General features: G+C 33.8%; 1 protein-coding gene across 1 annotated transcript in view; it reads right to left on the reverse strand.

The window, feature by feature from the left end:
- Rnf169 (ring finger protein 169) overlaps positions 1-22,533 on the reverse strand; it is a 104,145-nt gene that overhangs the window by 48,075 nt on the left and 33,537 nt on the right. The window contains exon 2 of the mRNA XM_076846644.2: positions 11,714-11,787. Within this exon, the coding sequence (XP_076702759.2) occupies positions 11,714-11,787 (74 nt within the window). The remainder of the gene's footprint in view (positions 1-11,713; positions 11,788-22,533) is intronic.

Genomic DNA, 22,533 nt, shown 5'->3' on the forward strand with positions numbered 1-22,533 from the left:
ATTTAGTTGTACATAATGGTAGGATTTGTTGCTACATATTTATACATGAACACAACATAATAATATAATTTCAATATCATTCCTCACTATTTCCCCTTTCCCTTCCCTCTTACCTCCCCAGGTTCCTTTCCTCTATTCTACTGATCACCCTTTGATTTTCATGAGATCCCTATCCCCACCTTTCTTTTCCATTTTCTTCTCTAGCTTCCACTTACTTATCATGAACTTCTAATACCATCTGTATTCAGTTACTTTGTTTCCAAATCTCTATTCTCCCAGACTCTGTGAGCTTCTTTTGATCAGGGACCCTTTATTTCCAGATACTGGGTGTACAATAAATTTAGTTTCACAAATATTTACAGAGCACCAGAATGTGTGTGTCTGGCAAATTTCAGTACTGAGGATATAGCTCTGATCAAAGAAGCTGAAGTTGTTCACATAGGGCTTACATTCTAGTAGAATGTTATTGAAGTGAATGATGAAATTGAACAGACAAAAAAAAATTACATGACACTATCAATTCCACTATAAAAGGTAACCAATCTGACCATGAGCCCTGAGTCCAGGGTTGGTGGAGGAGTGCTACCCAATGGCAATTAGAGACTAGAAGATCACTAATCATTTTCTTATCTGAATTAGTAAAATAGTCTACTACCTATAATATTAAACTATCTTATGAGAACTGTAGGATCATACAGCTCCATGTTGTTTAATTTTCCTCTAATAAATGATATCAGATTTTTCTTAGAAAAATATGATGTGAAAACATTCAGTAAATTATGAGTTATGCACATTTCCTTCTCTAGTCATCTCTGGGCCAAAACTTGTCAAACTGGGACTCCAGACACCTAGGGTGCCTTACAAAGAGAGTATCTGGGAAGCTTTAATTTTCAATATATTTTTGGAAAATATAACAAATAATATGCTTATATTCCATAAGATTGTACCCACTAAACATCACCATCTCAATAAACAGGTTTAATACATTTTTTGTTGATTTCTAGGGCTTATTCTCAGTAGAAGATATTTTTAAGTATTTTAAATTCATACAGGGATTTTATAAAAATAATATAGGGCTAGGGTTGTGGCTCAATGGCAGAGTGCTTGCCTAGAATGTGTGAGGCACTGAATTCGATTCTCAACACCATGTATCAATAAATAAAATAAAGGTACATTGACAAATATATATATATATATATATATATATATATATATATATATATATATATATTTTTTTTTTTTTTTTTAAGGAGAATACAAACTGATTAAAAAAATAAAAAGAGATGAGAGCTGGGTGTGTAGGCACATGCCTATAATCCCCAGCAACTCAGGAGGGTGTGGCAGGAGGATTGCAAATTCAAGGCCAACCTCAGCAATTTAGTGAGACCCTGTCTCAAAATAAAAAATAAAAAGCACTGGGGATGTGGTTCAGTGGGTAAGCACCCCTGAGTTCAATCTCCAGTACAAAAAAAGAAATGGGGTCTACTACTTCAAAATCATGCTTCACAATATAATGACATTATTAGATAATCAAATAAGCATCAGAACATTTCAATTTACTTTGGTATCTAAAGCAATCAATACTTTGTATCCCCTGTCAGGTTCCTAGGCTCTCATTTGACACCAACAACTACCATTTCTATTGGGTCTAATAGCTGACTAACTGTTGATGTTGTCCACAAAAACAATGTACTATGGGTGAACTAGGACTATTCTCAGCTTCAATTTCACAGTATCCTCAAATTCTAGTAAATGCTCTCTGGCACACATGGTAAAGCCATAACTTTTACTTGAACAATCACATAAAGAGCATCAAAGCAAATGATTTGTTCTTATGATTCTTACAAAATTTTAAAGACACCACACCCATGATTCTCTTTCCTTTAAATTCTCGTACACTTCATATTTAAATGTTAGAATTAAGCATATCTGAAACATTTAAGCTAAAATAATATTTTTCTAATTTTCTCATTTATGTAATGAATAAGGCATTTAAAATTATCTCAGTACCAGTTTTAGATTCTTACATACATTATGAAGAAATGCATATGAAATTAATTGTAGGTGTTTAAGTTTACTCATAAATTGAACCAGCAATTACTGTAAAACTCATATGTTTAGCTGCCAATCTAAAAGGTTAAAAAATGAGGAAGACACTTAGGTCAAGTATTAAGAGTTCTAAGTTGTTGATCATTAAAAGGCAAAGACAGGTCTTCACTCCTCAAAGTTCAAGGAAATTGGGAATCCATTTGTGCTTCACATCCCTAACTTTTCAGCTTCCAACTACAATCTTTTGTCAATCTTCCATTTTTTATCCAAATATATTTATAGCACCAATGGTGAGGGTTACTTTGTAGTAGATTTTTTAGAATTCCAAGTAATAATAATTAATACTTAACATTTCTATGTGCCAGCACTATTTCACAATAACCTTAACAAGCAAGCTACTATGGAATACATTTTAGAGACCAGAAAGCTGAGACATGGCAAGAGTAAATGTCCCACTTCATGTACAAGAAAGTGACAGTTGTAGGGATTTGAATACAGGCAGTCGCTCTTAATTACTATAATACTGCCTCTTACCTTAGGGTAAAACAAACACATAATCTCTATTGTGATTTATTAAGTACTTCAATTTGTTTTTAAAGTCTTAGATAAACAAAAAAAATGATTCTCAGATATAAATAGTAAATAAGTCTTTAAACTCTCACTTAAATCTAGAAAAAATATAATGAAGTCCCAATTCAGAGTAATCAATACCTAAAGCAGATTACTTATGAAGTTTTACACAATCTGGCTAGAGATGGGATATGGAAAATCAATTTACCTGTGGAATATTTTTATATATTGTCTTTTTATTTTTTTAATAATTTTTTAGTTGTTGATGACCTTTATTTTATTTATTTGTATGTGGTGCTGAGAATCGAACCCAGTTCATCTCACATGCCAGGCAAGTGCCACACCACTGAGCCCGAGCCCCAGCCCCAGTGTGTGTGTGTTTGTGTGTGTGTGTGTGTGTACGTGTGTGTGTGTGTGTGTGTGTGTTCTTTTCCTGAATGGTTTTGGCTTTAAAAAAAAAAACATGCATATATATATATCACAATATTTTCTATAATTCTATACAACCTTTAAAATGTTGACATAGATCTATATAGAAAGCTAAATTAAAAGGGGGCAATAAAAATAGCATGTATAGCTGATCCTAAATCTTTTTTTTAAAAGGTCTTAAGCTTAAATTTAAGACATTTAAGTATGGTTATTAGGTATCAGGATTACTGGTAATTTTTCTTTTAAACCTTTTTAATAAACTGATATTTTTGTGGGGTTTTTTTTAACAATTCTTTTGTAAGTATGAAAAATAAAGCTATTTTGTTTATTAAAAGACTCACTAATTGAAAATTTTAACAAAATATTTTATTTTTTTATAAGAGGATAGTTTCAGCTACTTCTAGAAGATTCCTTAGTTTGGTTTCCATATAGAAATCAAGTGGCTTTATTTAAATTATTCTCTAAACCTTGAAAACAGTTATAATAATTAACTTAAATGTATAACTGCTAATCTCCTCATAAATATAAAAGTAACAAGGATAAATAACATAGTATAAAAATAACCTAAAAAACTTTCTCCTCTAAATTTATTTAGATCATGTTTTGAATTTTCCAAGTATGACTCTATTTTTTTTGAAAAGCTCATTACTTGATAAAGCTGTTTTTCCCCATCTGGGTAGTTGTGAATACAAAAATGTCTAACATTCTTCAGACTTTGAGCATCCTACAGCTAACCGTTTTTCCCTTGTGGAGTCAAAATTAAAATTTTTAATATTGAGAGTTTTTCTTTCTCCATGGTTCCACATATTTTATCTGTTTTTAAAGATATGAGATCCTGGAACTATTTTCTGGTTCTAGAAAGAAGCATGCCAACACATGCCAAAAGTGGGCATTTCTTCAAATATTATGTAACATTTTAGAGAAGAGAAGAAAAAAATAGCAAATAGTGTAGAAACAAAAAACTTAGAAATCTTAAAATGCTTCAAGCTCTATCATGAACCAGCTGTACATCCATACATAAATCATTTGTCATAAAAGATGAGGCTTCAAAATTAGATGATCAACAATTTAATAAGCACTTGATGAATACTTATATGGAAGATATTAGATGTGGTCAAGATAAAGAGACTAAAAAAATAGATCCATCTTGAAAGATTTTACAATCTAATAGAAAAAGACATGTTTACATAAACCCACAACGTGCTTTCTTCTTTAGTGTGACAAACATATTTTAAACTTTCTAGGTAAATGTAAGCTTATTTTAAAATACATAAACAAGAGAAAAAAGGGAACAATAGTTGAACATTCTGGCATAGACAGATTTAAGATACATTGCACAGCCAAACAGATTTAAGTGAAATGTTCAAGTTTTAATCAAGTACATCTTATTTTATGTTCAAGGCAAAAAGATAATAAAATAATACAATTTCAATTAGACCCTAAAACTTTACATTCTTTTTTTTTAAACTTCACATTCTTAAAAAAAAAAAAAAAGAAAGAACTCTTCACAAAAGATAATGACTCCCTTATCACGCTATTTATTCACTTCAGCAAGCCACTGACCATATCTTATTACTCTTGTTCTCTGGGTAGGGGCTATAAATGGCATGTTTACTACTTAAATAATATAGTCAACAGTGGGGAGAAAATATTTCTCAAAAACAAGGGGAGAGGGGAAAAAAAACGAACCAATTAAGAGAAAGCCTATACCATTCATGTGAAGCACAGAATTCTAAAAAGCAGTTCTATCTTTTTCACTATAGAAACCAGGGAGATATGCATAAAAAGACTGGTTTGGGGGTATTTCCCCTGATATATTCAATTTCTCAGAGTCTAGTAATTCAAAGAAGACAAACAAGAACATACTGGATTACATGTTTCCCAACTCCAATGTAAAGAAATTATTATTTAACTATATGGTTGAAATCAAGCATCTCACAAGCTGAATAAGCAGAAGAAATAATGATATAAGCAATAAGCTAATCTAACCATTTATTATAATCCTTTATGTAACAAAAATGAATACAATAAAATTCTTTTCCTTAATCAATGTGTCAAGATGGAGGACTAGGCATGTGTTAATACTCTCCTTCCACTTAGAAAAAAGAAAACTTCTTTTAATAATATAATAAAAACAGAAAAACAGCCAGGTGTGGTGGCACACACTAGTAATCCCAGCAGCTTGGGAGGCTGAGGCAGGAGGATTTTGAGTTCAAAGCCAACCTTAGGAACTCAATGAGGCCCTAAGTAACTCAGACTCTGTCTCCACATAAAACATAAAAAATGGCTGGGGAGGTGGCTCAGAGGTTAAGCACCCCTGGGTTCAATCCCTGGTAACAAAAAAACAAAAACAAAAAACCACACACACACACAGAAAAACAAAAGCATGCCATCAGAAATCAAGATCACAAATACAGAAATGGTTTTCACATCTAAATGTAATAAACAAGAAATCCTAGACAAAAATAGATGTATCATTTTTCTTTTCTTTTTAAGAGCAAAGTAACAGAACTTATTTTTGAAATAAAAAGGAACTGGAGCTACCACAAGGTGTGTGGGGGGGGGTGGTTCCCGGGTGAGTTCCCTTGTTTTTTAATAACAGTATCAAAACAATGAAAAAAGAGTCTGGCAAAGATTTGAGGAAAAAGAATTATTTTCAGTGTTGGTGAAAGAATAGTTTGAAAAAGTCTTTTTAATGAAATGGTTAAGTGAATTATGCCTCACCTATACTATGAAAAATAAATCATGCAGGATAAAAATTGTGTTTTTTTAAAATTGTTAAACAAAAAAAGCAAGTTACAGATCATAATATTCCTCAAATATCCTAGCTCCTGTGAACTATTTACCATCATATTATAATACCAATGACCCCTTTTTGTCATTTCCCCCCTCATTCAGAGAAAACCTAAATTTCACCTAAATTTTAGTCTCTGTTCAGTACAGTATTACAGAGGTCATTCCTGAAAACTTCTTTATCAGTTCCTTCACCTCTTCCTTAAACCTTTTACTCTATCTACTTCACCTATTTACTCCCACTTTCATACCTTAAACCTTGTGCATGATATGCAATAACATAACACCTCCCAATTTAACTACTTCCCATTTAAGCCTCTCACATTTAAACCACCACTTCCTAGTTTCCCAGTTTTACTTGTTCAGTAGTGGTTTTCCTTTTGCAATTCTTTCTCACCATCAATACCTCCCATCAACTGGCCCTAATACCCTCATGTTCTCAATCCCCTCCTTAAATAACCTGGATTCATGAACCAAAACTATAACTCTCTTATATACACCTTCAATTTCACTGTATCTGTATCATACTTCTGACAAAACTAGTTATCTCAGCATATTGCTTACCCCCAAAATATCCTAACTGGTCTTATTTATATTGTTGTTCCACAATATAGAAACTGCTAGTTACTTAGCTCACATCTATTTTGTCTTTCCTTACTACCCATAGTAAGGATTTTACTGATTATCTTCCTGACTCTGGAAGATAATCTCAAATTTATTTATTCAGGAAGATAATGTTCCTCATTTAACACTATGTTTCCCAGCCTCCTTAACAGCAAAAGGGAGTTTGTGACAGTGGACAAAAACAAAAAAATTTAGGTAAAGGCAGGAGGTTTTTTAGGAAAAGCTCTTTAAAGGAACTTAAATTTGAGTTCCTTTAAATTAAATTACACTTAAATTAACAATTCAGCTGACTTCTGCCTACAGCCTGGATGTGCTTCTAGAGAACAATCAGCCATCTCATATCACAAGGAGACAGGCACTCTTGAAGATGTCTCAACAGAAAAACAAAAATTCAAATTACAATTTTTTTTTTTTTTTTTTTTGATACTGGGGATTGAACTCAGGGGCACTTGACCACTGAGCCACAACCCCAGCCCTATTTTGCATTTTTTTAAATTAGAGACAGAGTCTCACTGAGTTGCTTAGTGCCTCGCTTTTGCCGAGACTGACTTCGAACTCTGTCTCAGCCACCCTAACTGCTGGGATTACACCTGGCGAGTTCAAATTTCTGATGTCACTGAGCTGTTTTATCAGCCCTACATTGCCTACTTCTCATATTCTTACACTTGATGAAAATAAAACCCTCATTTGTTGTTGTTTTGAAATAAATTTATTGTGCATATTTAAGGTATACAACATGACATTATGGGATACATACAAATAGTAAAACTTTATTATAGTAAGCAAGTTAACATATCCATTATTTCACAGTTATCCTTTTTTTTTGGCTAGAGTAGCTAAAATCTACTCACTTTGCAGAAATCTCAAATTATTTAGAGATCTCTGCTATTTACAGTAAATACCAATTCTGACTCCTAGGCTCACTATAGTTTTTTTCTCTCATAGCAACATAAAACCTTTTAAAATTATAAGTGAGATTGTATTGCCTGCTTTCCATCACACCTAAATTAAATTGAGGTCCTTTAAAAGATAAACTAGGCCTTCTCTGACCTGGTCCTTCAATCTCTCTCAACTGATCTCTTTCTAAATCAAACCACAATTCTGCTTCCACTATTCAACTCCAGACATACTGAAACTCTTTAATACTTGAACAAGCCAAACTTTTTGTGTCTCAGAGCCTGTGTTAGTCAGCTTCTGTGATAAAATACTTAGAAAAAAACAAAGGAGAAAGGTTTAGTTGCTCAAGGTTTTAGTCCAAGGCCACTTGGGCCCATTGTTATGGGCCTGTGGTAAGGCAGAACATGATGGCAGGGAACACACAGCAGAGCACAGCTACTTAATTCATGGCAATCAGGAAGTGGGGGAAAAAAGAAGAGGCCAGGGACATGATATACCCTTCAAGGACATTCTCCTAGTGACCTACTTCCTCTAACTAGGCCCCACCTCCTAAAGTTTCTACCAGCTCTTAATAATGCCATCAAATTGTGAATTCATCAATGGATTGATGAATCCATAATGAGGGTAGAGCCCTCATGATTCAATCACTTCCCCCAAAGAGCCTCACCTCTAAATACTTTTGCACTGGGAATCAAGCCTTCAACACATAAGGCTCTGAAGGACATTCTAGATCTAAACTATAACAGAGCCTTTGCATTTGCTGCTTCCTTTGCCTGGAAAGCTCTTCCCTCACTTCTTTACTTCTTTCACATCTCAACTCAAATGTGCCTTCTCCAAGAGACCTCTAACTTTTTATATGAAACTGACTTTTTGTGTCTCCTCCCACTCTCTTACAATTCTTCTTACCCTGCTTTATTTTTATATGTTAAATATTTGTTTGCTTATTTATTTTCTGTCTTTGTCCCTAGAAAGGAATCTCACTGAGGTAAAGGAACAATGTTTTCTTCAGCACTATATCCCTAGTGTCTGGCCCATACTAGGGCATCACAAAAATCTGATTAATAAATGAATACACATCATGATCTCATTTAAACTAAAGAAGCCTAATGTGTGTGTGCATGTGCATAACACATAAACAGTCTAAGATATACAATATTAATACCAATAACCTTGGGGAAGAGAGTGGGAAGAAAAGTAAAGAGGGATTTTCACACTTTGCATATTTCTGAATTTATTTTTAAAAAAGCAAAATTAAGTACAACACATAACAGGAAGAAAAGAAAAATTAACATAGTTAGAAATACAAACCTATTTTTAGGATCTTAAAATTTAGAAACTCATACTAACTTCAGTAAGCATAAAACTCAAAGGTCCTTGGTTAGAAAAAACATTGAGAAACCCACCTCTCTATCTATATAGTAAGCCCCTAGAACCTGCTTCAGTGTCTGAAAAGAATCACTTTCATTCCATAGTAGTCCACTCATTCCAAGCTTGTTTTCCCCAAATCTCCCATGAGTAGTAGATTCTATGATTATCAAATAAAATTACTGCCCTTTAAGCAAACTAGAATTATAGGAATAAAATTTCTTGTTAAACTTCTTATAACCCTCATAAAAGTTTTTATTGTCACTTAAAAAAAAACAAAGTCTACTAAATAAAAAAAGTGTGTATATATATATATATATATATATATATATATTTTTTTTTTTTTTTTTTTTTAAATTTTTTGTAGTTGTAGATGGACAGAATGCCTTTATTTTGTTCATTTTTATGTGGTGCTGAAGATCAAACCCAGTGCCTCACGCATGCTAGGCAAGCACTCTACCACTAAGCCACAGCCCTAGCCCAATAAAAAGTATATTAGTAGTTTGTTACATATCAAATAAATAATGAGTTATATAGAAATAATTACCATCCACTTACTATCCCATGCTCAGTAGAAACATTTAAAGGTGTTCCTCTCCAGAGGATTCATCTTGATAATTACTGCTTTGTTCATAAAATATGCATCCTAAGAGACATCTTTTTTCTCTATCTAGTTCTCCACCCAAATTTAGTGCCTTTAAATATTTTTACAACTTTATTATATGATATCTTACATATCATATAATTCATCTATTTCAAGTATACAATTCAGCAATTTTTAGTAAATTTACTAAGTCGTGGAACACATCACAAGTCAGTTTTAGAGATCTTTATCACTCCAATAATAACCTTCATGTTTATTTACCACTAATTTTTGTTTCCACCCGCTGTTCCAATCAATCACTAATCTATCACCTGTCTCTATATATCTGTCTACTCTGGACAATTTCTATAAATAGAATCATACATTATATGATTTCTTGGATCTGACTTCTTTCATTTAGCATCTTTTTGAGGATCATCCACATGGTACCATGAATCAGTGATTCATTCCTTAATATTACTGAACAGTACTCCTTTGTGTGGATGTGCCATATAAGTGCCCTTAGATCTTATGATTTTAATGTTTATTTTCCAAGTTGTACAATGGATGTAGGATAACTTAAATAATTAGAGTAGGAGATAGGGTCCCAGAGGTTTTTTGGTTTTGTTTGAGTGTAGTTTTTTTTTTTTTTGCGGGGTGGGGATGGGGGGTGGGGTGGGGGGGTGGGGGGGTGCCAGAAATTTAACCCAGAGGCACTTTACCACTGAGCTACATTCCCAGCCCTTTTGGGAGTTGTCAGTTTGAGACAGGGTGACTAATTTGCTTAGAGCCTAAGTTGCTGAGTTTGGCCTTGAACTTGTGATCCTCCTGTCTCAGCCTCCTAAACCACTGGAATTATAGGTATGTGCTGTCACACCCAGCTAGAGCTAACTTGTAACTAACCCAAAATAACATAGGTGAAGTGTTTCTCAAAACCAATCCAGTTTACACAGAATAAGATTGTCCTAGCTTCACTCAACATCATACCATCAGGTATGATGTTTTTAATATGTCTGCCCTGTCCCTTTCTCAGACAAAAACAAAAGGATAGTTTCTCTCCTATGACTCTTACTATGCCTCTGGTTTCTACCCCCAACTCCTTGTTTTCTCTCTCTTTAAGATTATCTTCAAACTAATAGCTTTAAAATGTCCATATTAAAGTTTCTGAAAAGACATATTAGAAGTAAATATCTACATATTTTGGAACTTTATTTAAGATAATCTGTTGGTCTTCAGATGTGTGATCCCTGTAAATACTTTCTTCCTATATAGAAAAAAAATTATGATTTAAAACCTCACAGTAAAAATATTAAAAAATCATAAGGATCAAATCAATACTTGGCACTCTCATTTAAGAGAATATCAAAGAAAATACAGTAATCAAGCACAGTTTTCCATTATTTTCTCTTTAGCATGATCTTATTACATATTTTTTAATTCAATCCTATTGAAAATGCTACAGTATCATTATTGTCTCACCTGATTTATGTTGCCTAATTCAGGTTAAATGGATTATTTAAAACATTAAGTAGAATGATTACCTAATCAATTATAAAGCTAGATGAGCAGTAGTAGTGCAGGGAAAGAGCTATACAAATCCAGCAACATACATCTTATTCCTAGACTTTCCAAAGTCTGTCTTCTACAGGTGGTTCCCAGTTAATTTGAAAACAACAAAAATAAGATTTATATGAATACAGCCAAAAGCTTTCTCAATATAAAACATTTTCTAATTAAGAAATTATTTAACTACCCCCTTACTGGTCTCCATTATAATTCTTTTGGAGTACTTACTAGAATAAAAGCAATAAAAAGACAGTATTAGCTACATGTAATTAGAGTAACCTTACAAGATAAGAAAAAATAATCAAAGTGAGTATTAGCAAGGAGAATTGTTAAAGATGCCAAGAAAAAAAAAAAAAAACCACATACACACAAATATATGTTGGGGGTTTTTTGTTTATTTGTTTGTTTGGTAGCCTGTTACTGTTGCAGGTATGTGATAGGCCCTATAAGCTACACTTCCATTTTTAAAAAGACAACTGAAAAGTTGTTCTTAAAGTTTATTTCTATTAGAGCTCCAAATCTAACCGGGCTAGAATAAATATTATGAAGGAAGACAGGTTCTGCATTGTAAATTTTTAAAAACTAGTTAACCATACACACATTACAATCTTTAATGTCATTATTTTGATTTACTCTTAAGAAAATTAATGTCACGGGGCTGGAGTTGTGGCTCAGTGGTAGAGCACTTGCCTAGAGCATTCGAGATCCTGGGTTCAATTCTCAGCACCACGTAAAAAAAAAAAAAGGTATTGACAACTACAACTAAAAATGAATGAATGAATAAATAAATAAATATTAAAAAGGAAAATAAATGTCATGATAATATGTATACTATACCTTTCTCAAACATTCATATTCCTCACGAAGTTCCCCAGGCTTGGTTATTTTGATTGGTGCTCTGAATATAAATTCTAAAGGTGAAAGGAAAATAAAAATACTTTTAAATAGGATTTTCTAGGAAGGAACCAAGACGTTGTCATACTGTTACCCCCACATTATAAATTACATAAAAAATTGTGATCGTCTTAATTTGAATATTAATTCATTCATTTAACAAATATTTATTAAAGGTTATAAATCAAATACTATTCTAAACACTGGAAGAAGTACTCAGCAAATATAGTCTTTGCTCTTATAGAGCTTACAACCTCATGGTAGAAACAGATAACAAACAAGTATGTATGTATATATGTATGTATGTATATGTGTACATGTGTATACACACATACACATTCACACACACAGAGTAAATGCTATGGGAAAAAAAATAAATGTAGGGTGCAAGGAAAAAGTTGTTTCATATAGAGCAGTCTAATAGGAGCTCACTGATAAAAGTAACATGTTAAAAGACCTCAAAGAAAAACTATATTTAAAGCTCTTAGTTTAGCAGTCCACAGTGATGCACGTCTGTAATCCCAGCTACTTGGGAGGCTGAGGCTGGAAGATCTCAAGTTCAAAGATAGCCTCAGAAATTTAATAACCCTGAGTAACTTTAGTGAGAATATGTCTCAAAAAATAAGGATTGGGAATGTAGTAATGAACTAAAAATAAAATAAAATAAAGTTCCTAGGTTCAGTGTTACCAAGTAGCATTTTAAATGAGCTAAAGTTTTACTCAGAACCTTGTATTTTTGTATTTCTTTCTCAACACTGCCAAAGTATTTTCCTGCATATAACCTGAATACAATCTCGTATATATTTTCAGTATGTTACCTGATATTTTTTTATCCTTAAAGCTTTCAGTGGTTTTGATTAGACTACAAAATAAAGTCAAATATCCTTCAAGGTTCTCCACAGATTGATTACTAATTCTTTCTAAAATACTGTTTTCTCTCAACCCTTGACTATCTAATCACAACATATATACATTTACTGTTAAATTTTTATGTTGTTTTCTTAGCTATAGTTATGTCTTCTCTCCTTCTCTAGATAATTTTAAATCTGAGCCATTAGGTCTATAGACAGCACAGATAATTAAATATATGGTAAAAACCAAACTGTAGAATAGGAATAAAAAATGCTATCAAAAAGGAGAAGAAAGCACACACCTTTCTCTCCCTAATCGGTATTACATCATTTCTATATATTTAATTATCTAACTATAGTCATAATTTTAAGACTTCCTGATAATTCTATATCCATTGAGATTGAGAAATGTTTGCTCTAGAAATATAAGCTCCTCAAAATGTGCCTTTTGTCCTTTTTCATTTGTCTCAATTATTTTAGAAAGAGTAATTAGTAGTATACTGAAGAAGGCTGGGGCTGGGGTTGTGGCTCAATGGCAGAGCACTTGCCTCACACATGTGAGACACTGGGTTCGATCCTCAGCACCACATAAAAGTAAACAAAAAAAAAATAAATATTTTTTTAAAAAAAGAATGCAGAAGACACTCAGAACCATTAGATTAAGAAGAGGAGGAGGAGGAAGAAAAGGAGGATGAGAAGTCTTCTGTACTATTCTTAAGGGAAAAAAATGAAGGCAACTCATAAAAATAATATTCATGAATTTGTACAAATTCACAACACAGAAAAATAAATAAGATTATAAGAAATTAATCTGAAATTATGGTAAGAAGTTTCAACATATCACAATTAATAAATTAGGCAAATTCAAGTAAGTAAAAATATACAAAAACTGGGACAATAAAATCAACAAATTTAATCATGTATATTTATACATACATACACATATGTATACACATTTTTTTACCCAACAAATAGAATACATATTCCTTAAAGCAAAAAAGAAACAATTTAAAATGCTGATGATACACTAAGTCACAAAGCTATTTCAAAAAATTTCAAAGAATTCACACTATTCAGACTTTGATCTTTGATCCTGGCTGCCAAAATATTTCCCATGCCTTGCTTTCTAACCATCTGGTTGGTGACTATATTATACAATATTCTTTCTCAATAAATTATTTTTAGAAATATGTTTAGTTGTAGATGGACCCAATACCTTTATTTTATCCACTTATTTTTATGTGGTGCTGAGGATCAAATCCAGTGCCTCACACAGCTAGGCAAGTGCTCTACTACTGAACTACAGCCCCAGCCCCTCAATAAATGATTTGTATTATTAAACTTTCAGAGCAGATTTCTGTCTAACAATTTTGGCTGATCCAATTTTTTACTTGGTACTTTGAAATAACCAGTAAACAGAATTTAGAAAACTGGTAAAAGAAAAAAAAACTGAGAGAAAATAAAATACTCAAAAACAAAAAAAAGGACTTATATACAGACACTTCTTCAGAGATTATTAAAACAATGCTGTAATGAGTGATACTGTATATAGATCTCTTTGCATGTCTGCAAATACATCCATAAAGAAAGTGCTGGAATCAAGATCACTGGGTCAAAAAATAATGTGCTTTTTAACAGACAATACCCAATTGTCCTTACTAAAACCTTCATCAATTAATCCCATTAGCATTATATGAGAGTACATTTTCTTCACATCTTTTCCAAAACAACTGTATTGAAAATTTTAACTTTGTCAATCTAAAATGTGAAATCATTTATTTAATTTTGTGAGTGAAATTGAGTACCTTTCATCCTTTATTCTATTAACTGTTTCTTCTTGATTTGTTACAGCGCTCTATATTAGGAAAATTAGTTCTTTGTTACATGAACAGAAGTGCTTTTCCTACTCTATCAATTGTCTTGACTTTTCTTAGAGGTTTTTTTTTTGTAGTTAACATTATTCAATGTCTTCTGCATTTTGTATCATATTTGCAAAGACCTTTTTCAGGTCAAGATATAATAAATTTTGCCAAAGTTTCTTTTGGTACAAACTGTAAGATTCAACTCAGATCTACCTTTTAAAAAATCTAAATTTTTATTTTCATTTGGGGAGCAACACGAGGAGAATAATCTTATTCTGGCTTGTAAATAAGTCTACTATCTAACATAAGAAACCAAAAATATTGTAGAGATATCCTTGTAAAAAATGATGATTTTTTAGGGCTAGGGATGTGGCTCAAGCGATAACACGCTCGCCTGGCATGCGCAGGGCGCTGGGTTCGATCCTCAGCACTACATAAAAATAAAATAAAGATGCTGTGTCTACTGAAAACTAAAAAATAAATATTAAAAAAATTCTCTCTTTCTCTCTCTCTCTCTCTCTCTCTCTAAAAAAAATGATAATTTTTAACTAACTGTTGAAGAATTTTCTCTAAAATGGTTCTTGGCAGGCATTGCAGTACATGCCTGTAATCCCAGCAACTGGAAGGTGAAACAGGAGGATCATAAATTCAAAGTCAGCCTCAGCAACTTAACAATGCCAGCCTCAGCAAAACCCTAAGCATCTTAACAAGATCTTTTCTCAAAATAAAAAATAAAAAGGGCTGAGGATGTAGCTTAGCGGTAGAGCACCCCTGGGTTCGATCCCCAGTACTAAAAAAAAAAAAAGTCTCTAGCTGATTTTTAGTACAAAATGTCTCAAGAGCTTAATATCTTTCCCAGCGCAGCGCTGCATGCCTCTAATCCCAGTGCTCTTGAATTATATTCATCTTTTTTTGGGGGGGAGGGGTACCAGGGATTGAACTTAGTAGCACTCATCCACTGAGCCACATCCCCAGCCCTATTTTGTATTTTATTTAGAGACAGGGTCTCAATGAGTTGCTTAGTGCCTCACTTTTGCTAAGGCTGGCTTTGAATTCACAATCCTCCTGCCTCAGCCTCCAGAGCTGCTGGGATTATAGGCATGCAACTGTCCCAGCATCATCTGTTATATAACGTAAATAAAATAAAGTTAAAAACCTGAACCCCAGAATATAAGGTTCAGAGCCTTGGATAAGTCAGTTTCAACTTACCTCTTTTAAAAATCAGAATAATATTGAATATAATTCTGATTAATAATATTATGACAGGATATTACAAGAGTGAAAACATTCTGTAAACTATTTTAGCAAGTAGAGTGACATACAGCATAATCTATTAGGCATAAAGTTGTCTCTGGTGTTAGTGGGATCATTCTCTTTAAATTGTCATTTGGTTTGATTTATTTGCATGTACAATTTATAAGAAACAAAGAATGATCTAACTGCTTTGATACACATATTACAAGAAAACTTAAATTCAGTTTGGGACAGTTACTAAGAAATATCAAAGTTTATATAATGCTAAGTAGAAACTAAGCATACTGACTGAAATCTCATTATGCCTCTGATGTGAGATCAAAAGGCAAAGGATGAGCTGGGGCTGTAGCTCAGCAGCAGAGCGCTTTGCCTAGCATTTGTGAGGCACTGGGTTTGATCCCCAGCATCACATAAAAATAAGCAAATAAAATAAAGGCACTGTCTACAATATCTACAACTATAAAAATTTTTTTTAAAAAAAGGTAATGGACAGGGGTAAGGGTAGGATACCAATTTATACTCACAAGAATTAGTAACAATATAAATAATCTTGGGTTAGAATATAAAATGCTAAATAGTCAAGATCATTTTTGCCCCAACAAGATTACACTACATTAAATGGAAAAAACAAAAGCTTAAGAATAGATAGCTGGGCTGGGGATGTGGCTCAAGCGGTAGCGCGCTCGCCTGGCATGCGTGCGGCCCGGGTTCGATCCTCAGCACCACATACAGACAAAGATGTTGTGTCTGCCAAATACTAAAAAATAAATATTAAAAAAAAATAAGAATAGATAGCTTAAGGTAATTCTTGAATACCAAAACAGTTAAGCATAAAAAATTGTGAATGGATCCAATGTGACATTAACTTAAACATTTAATCCTATTTCCCACTTTAGAAATGCCTTCTAGCAATGCCAAGATGGAAAAATAACCTCTTTTTCCCTCCTCCATCCCATTTAGGCTTGGAAAAGGGGGATAATATTAGGTTCAGATACTTGCTCTGTCAATTAAGAGAAAGTATGTAGAAATGTTATTTTGGTCTCCTCATCTATCAAATGAGGACAAAAATACTGACCAACATAACCTCAGAAAGCAGGAGACCACAATTAAAAATATTAGTAGTGGTGGTAATTGATGAAGAATCCCTATAATAAATAAAAACAGCTAACATTTAATGAGAGCACACTATATGCTAAGTGTTGCATTTATACATACCTACACATTGCAGAAAAAAAGAGTTGATATAACAGATCTAACTGCCTAGTCAATGCTTACAAAATTGGCCCTTGGCCAATGTCAAGAAATATGGATTTCAGGAGGGCTCTTACCCTCCCTAAATGGCAATAGTAGTTCACTAAACCTAAACTGTTTATAGAAACAATATAGCTTATGCTGAACATTTGCTTTCCTGCTGGGAGTATGAAATTTTAGTAGGTGCCAGGCAGAGAGTATTATATGATCAGCTTCTATAAAAACTCTAGGTACTAAGACTCTAACAAGGATCCCTGGTTGGCAACACTTCGTACATGCCGTAACATCATCTAGCTGGGGAATTAAATACACAGTGTGCCTCCACTGAGACAGGACTCTAGAAGCCTACACCTGCTTCCCCTAGACTTTGTCCCACATACCTTTTTCCTCTGCTGATTCTGTTCAATATCCTTTCACTGTAGTATATCGCAGTTGTGAGTACAACTACCGAATCCAAGCCCAGCACAGTGGCTCAGGCATGTAATCCCAGCTACTCAGGAAGCTGAGGCAGGAGGACCATAAATTCACAGCCAGCCTCGGCAACTTAGGGAGACACTGTCTCAAAATAAAAAATAAAAAAGGCCAGGGATATAGTTCAGTGGTAGAGCACTCCAGGGTTCAATACCCAGTACTGACAAAAACTAAACAACTATGTACTGAGTCATATAAGAGTACTTAGTGAATCACTGAAACAATGGGTAGTCTAGATCTTTCAAAACACACACACATACACGTGTCATAAACTAAAAATCTCTTTACATGTTGGTTTCTGAGAAATGAAGACAACACATTAGATAACTTCTAAAGTTAATAATTCAGTAATAATATTTTTATTTCACTTCTATTTCCTACTCAAATACGTTTCTCTAAATTCTATAACACTCATTTGAGTTTAATATTATAGGTTAAATAATATTAGAATTTCTATAATTTATAAGAATAGCTATAGTATCAAAATAATTTCTTTGAAACCTTATATAATGTTTTAATCCATCTAGATTAGTATGGAAAATGGACCAGAAAATGGCCAGAAAAAGTTAAAATCTCCCTTTAAATCAAAGTCTTTCACAATGTCTCTTACAGCCAAATGGAGAATATATATGTGGCATTTAACATTATTAATTATACTAAGACAATATTAACCTTTCAGGTTCTCTAAATTTTAATAGAGAAAAGAATAATCATCTACAATCAAAGTCTATATCAGCTTATGTGGGACTTAATTCTCTTAACTTTCCTCACCATCCTAGGATCATATGTCAGCTTCCTCCTCCCCAAAAGAGGAAATGTGACTGAAATGTTAGCAATACTACTACAAAAACAGAGCAATAAAATGTCAATTTAGAATCAGAAAAAGGTAGCATAACCTTCTTAGTCCAATCCCTCCACCAGATGTTATAGGAATTTCAAGTGTCTCAGTAGCACAGAAACAATCACTCGTGCTTCTTTCTCCTTAAAGAAAAGAAATCCTGAGCCAGGCACAGTGATACACGCCTGTAATCCCAATGGCTCAGGAGGCTGAGGCAGGAGAATTGAAAGTTCAAAGCCAGTCTCAGCAATTTAGCAAGGTCCTATGCAACTCACTGAGACCCTGTCTCTAAATAAAATACAAAATAGGGCTGGGGATATGGTTCAGTGGTTAACCACCCCTGAGTTTTTTCCCAATACAAAAGAAAAAAAAAAAAAACAGAAAAGAAATTCTAGCCAGGACTGGAGGCACATTTTTAATCCCAGCGACTCAGGAGGCTGAGGCAGAAGGATCTCAAGTTCAAAGCAAGCCTCACCAACTTAGAAAGGCTAAGCAACTTAGCAAGATCCTGTCTCAAAAAAAAAAAAAAAAAAAAAAAACGGGGGGAGGGAGGGACTGGGGATGTGGCTCCCTTTGGTTCAATGCCCAGTACCAAAACAAAACATTGGCTCTGAAGCCAGACTCTGGATTTGTGCCAATTTATCTCTTTCCAGACTCTACTACAGTATATTTTTAAAAAACAAACAAACAAAAAAATTTGGAAACTACCACAGGTGTCATGAAATGCTGAATATCTTAACATTCATAAATGAATCCAAAGTTTGAAATATTTTCTTAATGCCTATCCCTCTGACTACATCTGTACCTAACAGGAAGAGAAACTCTCTAAGGATATAATGCCTTAAGAATGACACACATCTGTGGCCGGTGACCTAAACTAAGTATTGCATTAAGTTTAATGTGAATTGTTGGAACAGTCATATTTAGGTCCTTCCTAAAAGAGGATTTACTTTAGGGTGTGGTGACTAGTTATTAATAAAGGCAAACAAAACAAACTTTGAGACAGACAACACACTAAATGTCATTGTCAAAGCATACACACAAGATATTAGATAAAGAATCTTATTCAACTATACTGAGAAGATGCTATGCTAATAACTCTCAAAACCCCCGCCAAAAAAAACCCACATTTTTTGGTACGTTGGATATGCTTCATTTTTTATTCCCCCTAGGTTTAATTTCTTGTGAGTACATCAGAATGAAAAAGAATTTTGGACTTATTGTGTCTTTTGTGTATATATGTGTTACAGGGGATTGAACCCAGGGGTTCCCACATGGCTAGGCAAGTACTCTAGCACTGAGTTAGTGAGCTACATCCCAGCCCTTTTTACTTTTTATTTTTGAGACAGGATCTCACTAAATTGCCCGGCTGGCCTCAAATTTGCAATCATTCTGCCTCAGCCTCCCAAGTCAGTGGGATTACAGGTATGAACCACTATGCAATGTTTACTGAGTCTTAAAATCTACTTAATCTAAGATCCTCATTTGAATATTCCCACTTATTAGTTATGTGTCCTTGGACATACAAAAAAAATCTATTTGTACTTGAACCCCTTCATTTATAATTTGGCAAGAATACAACCATATCTTCAAACCAAGAACAAGATAAAATTAATAAATTCAAAAGCTTTTACACTGGTAAGTGTATGGTGAATTATTAGTGTGCTATGCAAACATACAGTTATACTAATATCTGTTGTAAAACAGCCAGGGAGTAATGCATTTTCTTTAAATGTATAGGGATAACTTTTGGTAATCATAAAAGTTGATTTTGCATCACTAATATTTCATTATGACATCAGAAGTGATCCAAGAAAAGGTCTCTGCCTACTTCTTCAGTTTTCTATCACTTCATTCCCTCCCTACTTTCTATTCCATCAACAGTTTAAGGTTTCTGGGTCAAACCAATCTTTCTACCTCCAGACCTCTTCCTGAAATGCTCATATCTTCTACCCTTACTCTCCACAGCCACCTCATACCAGGCTAAAAGCAACTCATCCTTAAACCTCAGTTTAAATTTCTGCAAAGCATAAAACAATAAGACAAAGCTGAAGATAAATCTGGAAAAGGTATTTGCCACACATATAATAAATGGTTAACTTCCATTTCTATTACCACCAATAGCATCATTATGATGGCAGGTAGTTATATAGCATTTATGGTATGCAAGGCCCATTTCTAACTCATTTAATTCCCATAATCTCTTTAAGGAAGTGCTTTTATTATCACCATTTGATGACAAAATTGAGATACACAGAGTTTAAATTGCCAAGCCCACAATGCTATAAGTGAAAGGTATGACTAAAACCCAATCTAGAAAAGATCAAAAAGTTTGATAAAGAGCTGGGAAGGATATCTTTTATCTTAAAAACATATTATAGCTGGATGCAGTGGAACACACCTATAATCCCACCAGTTCAGGAGGCTGAAGGAGGAGGATCGAGAATTCAAAGTTAGCCTCAGCAAAAGCGAGGCACTAAGCAAGTCAATGAGACCCTATCTCTAAATAAAATACAAAATAGGGCTGGGGACATGGCTCAGTGATTGAGTGCCCCCAAGTTCAATCCCCAGTACCAAAAAATTTATGTATAAGAATGTTAACACAGGTTGCTCACCATACCCAGACCAGACTGTAACAACCTAAATGATTTTCAAACAGAGACTGATTAAATAAATTATTAGATGACTAGGACACCATGGATCTATTTCTATATTATCTGTTTTTATTCTAGGTCTGGTTTCTTGGTTTACCTGAGGATTTTGATTAAAATGTGTCTGATTTCTTGGTTTACCTGGCAAAAATCTGAAAGGTTGTAAAGGTTTTGGATGATGTTATTTTCCTACAGAAAAACTACTATTTCCTCCTCAACTCTAAAGAACTGCTAAAAGTCTGCCCCCTCAGACCCCTCCATAGCTTTCTGTGAGGCTTCTTAACCTTATATCCTGACTCACTTAAAAACCAACAAATGCCTCAGGGAAAAAAAAAAAAAACACAAACAAACAGGTGGGTGCACAACCTTTATCCCTGGGATCTTGGCCTCTCAGGTTCTGGTTGCCTTGGCAGCCCTGAACTAAAATTTTTGTATCTCAGTTCCATGAAGAAAGCTCTTCTGACTTTTCTGCCTCTTCAATAGCTGCTCTCTCCATTTGGCAAGAATCCACAAATGTCTAAAATCCTGGCTGCCTTGGCAACTTACAGTGCTTTCATATAGTTTTTTTTTTTTTTTTTAATCATGCTTTTTCTAGCTGTTCTCAGTAGGAGTTTTTGTCTGCTAGAATCTGCTTTATTGAAGCCAGAAGCAAAATCTACATACTTCATAAGCAGTGAAGAAAAAGATTTTCATGATGAAACTACAAACCAAAAATCAGGCAAAGTATTTTTAAAGTATGAGATGAAACATATCATAAGGCAAATGTGCATTCATAAGTAAATCTGAAGGAAGAAAAAAAGGATCAACAAGGGCTGACTTAATAAAGGCAAGGTTTCCTGGAGGAGGAGAATTATGTTAAGCATCAAGAAACAGTATCTGCAATGAAAAGAAAGCCATTCCTACCAAGGAAACCGCTTCAGCAAAGGCAGATATGAGTGTGTTGTGTGAATGAAGTGGAATATGGTAGAGAGTAGTGGGAGGCAATGTTGGATAAATGAGGTGGAAGCAGAAAAGAAAGCCTAAATGCTTACCACTGGAGCCTGAGGATTAATTCCAGAGATAAAACAATTACTTATATATTCCTAAGTCTGAGGGTATAGGTGTAGTATGAAACCTTTCTTTCTTTCTTTTTTTTTTAAAGAAGGAAATGGAAACTTTATTCACCAGTTGGTGGTCTGGATGCACCGGCTGGTGGGCCAATGGGTAGGCTGCAAGTCTACAGCCTTCAACACCCTCCTGGAGTTTGAGTACACCTTTTATAATTCAAAACCATATTAAAACATAAGTGGCTGTTGCTATGATTTAAAACCATAAACAAAGTTCATGAGATCTATAATCATAAGCAGAAAAGAAAAAGGGCCAAAATGTCCCTAGTTGTATACAGTTAAAAAAATGGATACTGGGCTGGGGTTGTGGCTCAGCGGTACAGTGCTTGCCTCACACGTGCCAGACCCTGGGTTCAATCCTCAGCACCACACAAAAATAAATAAGTAAAATAAAGGTATTGTGTCCAACTACAACTAAAAAATAAATATTGAAAAAAAAATGTTTATTAACATCTAGACAATCAATCTCTGACAGGCAC

This window comes from Callospermophilus lateralis, chromosome 2 (genome assembly GCF_048772815.1).
Source record: "Callospermophilus lateralis isolate mCalLat2 chromosome 2, mCalLat2.hap1, whole genome shotgun sequence".
Taxonomy (NCBI): domain Eukaryota; kingdom Metazoa; phylum Chordata; class Mammalia; order Rodentia; family Sciuridae; genus Callospermophilus; species Callospermophilus lateralis.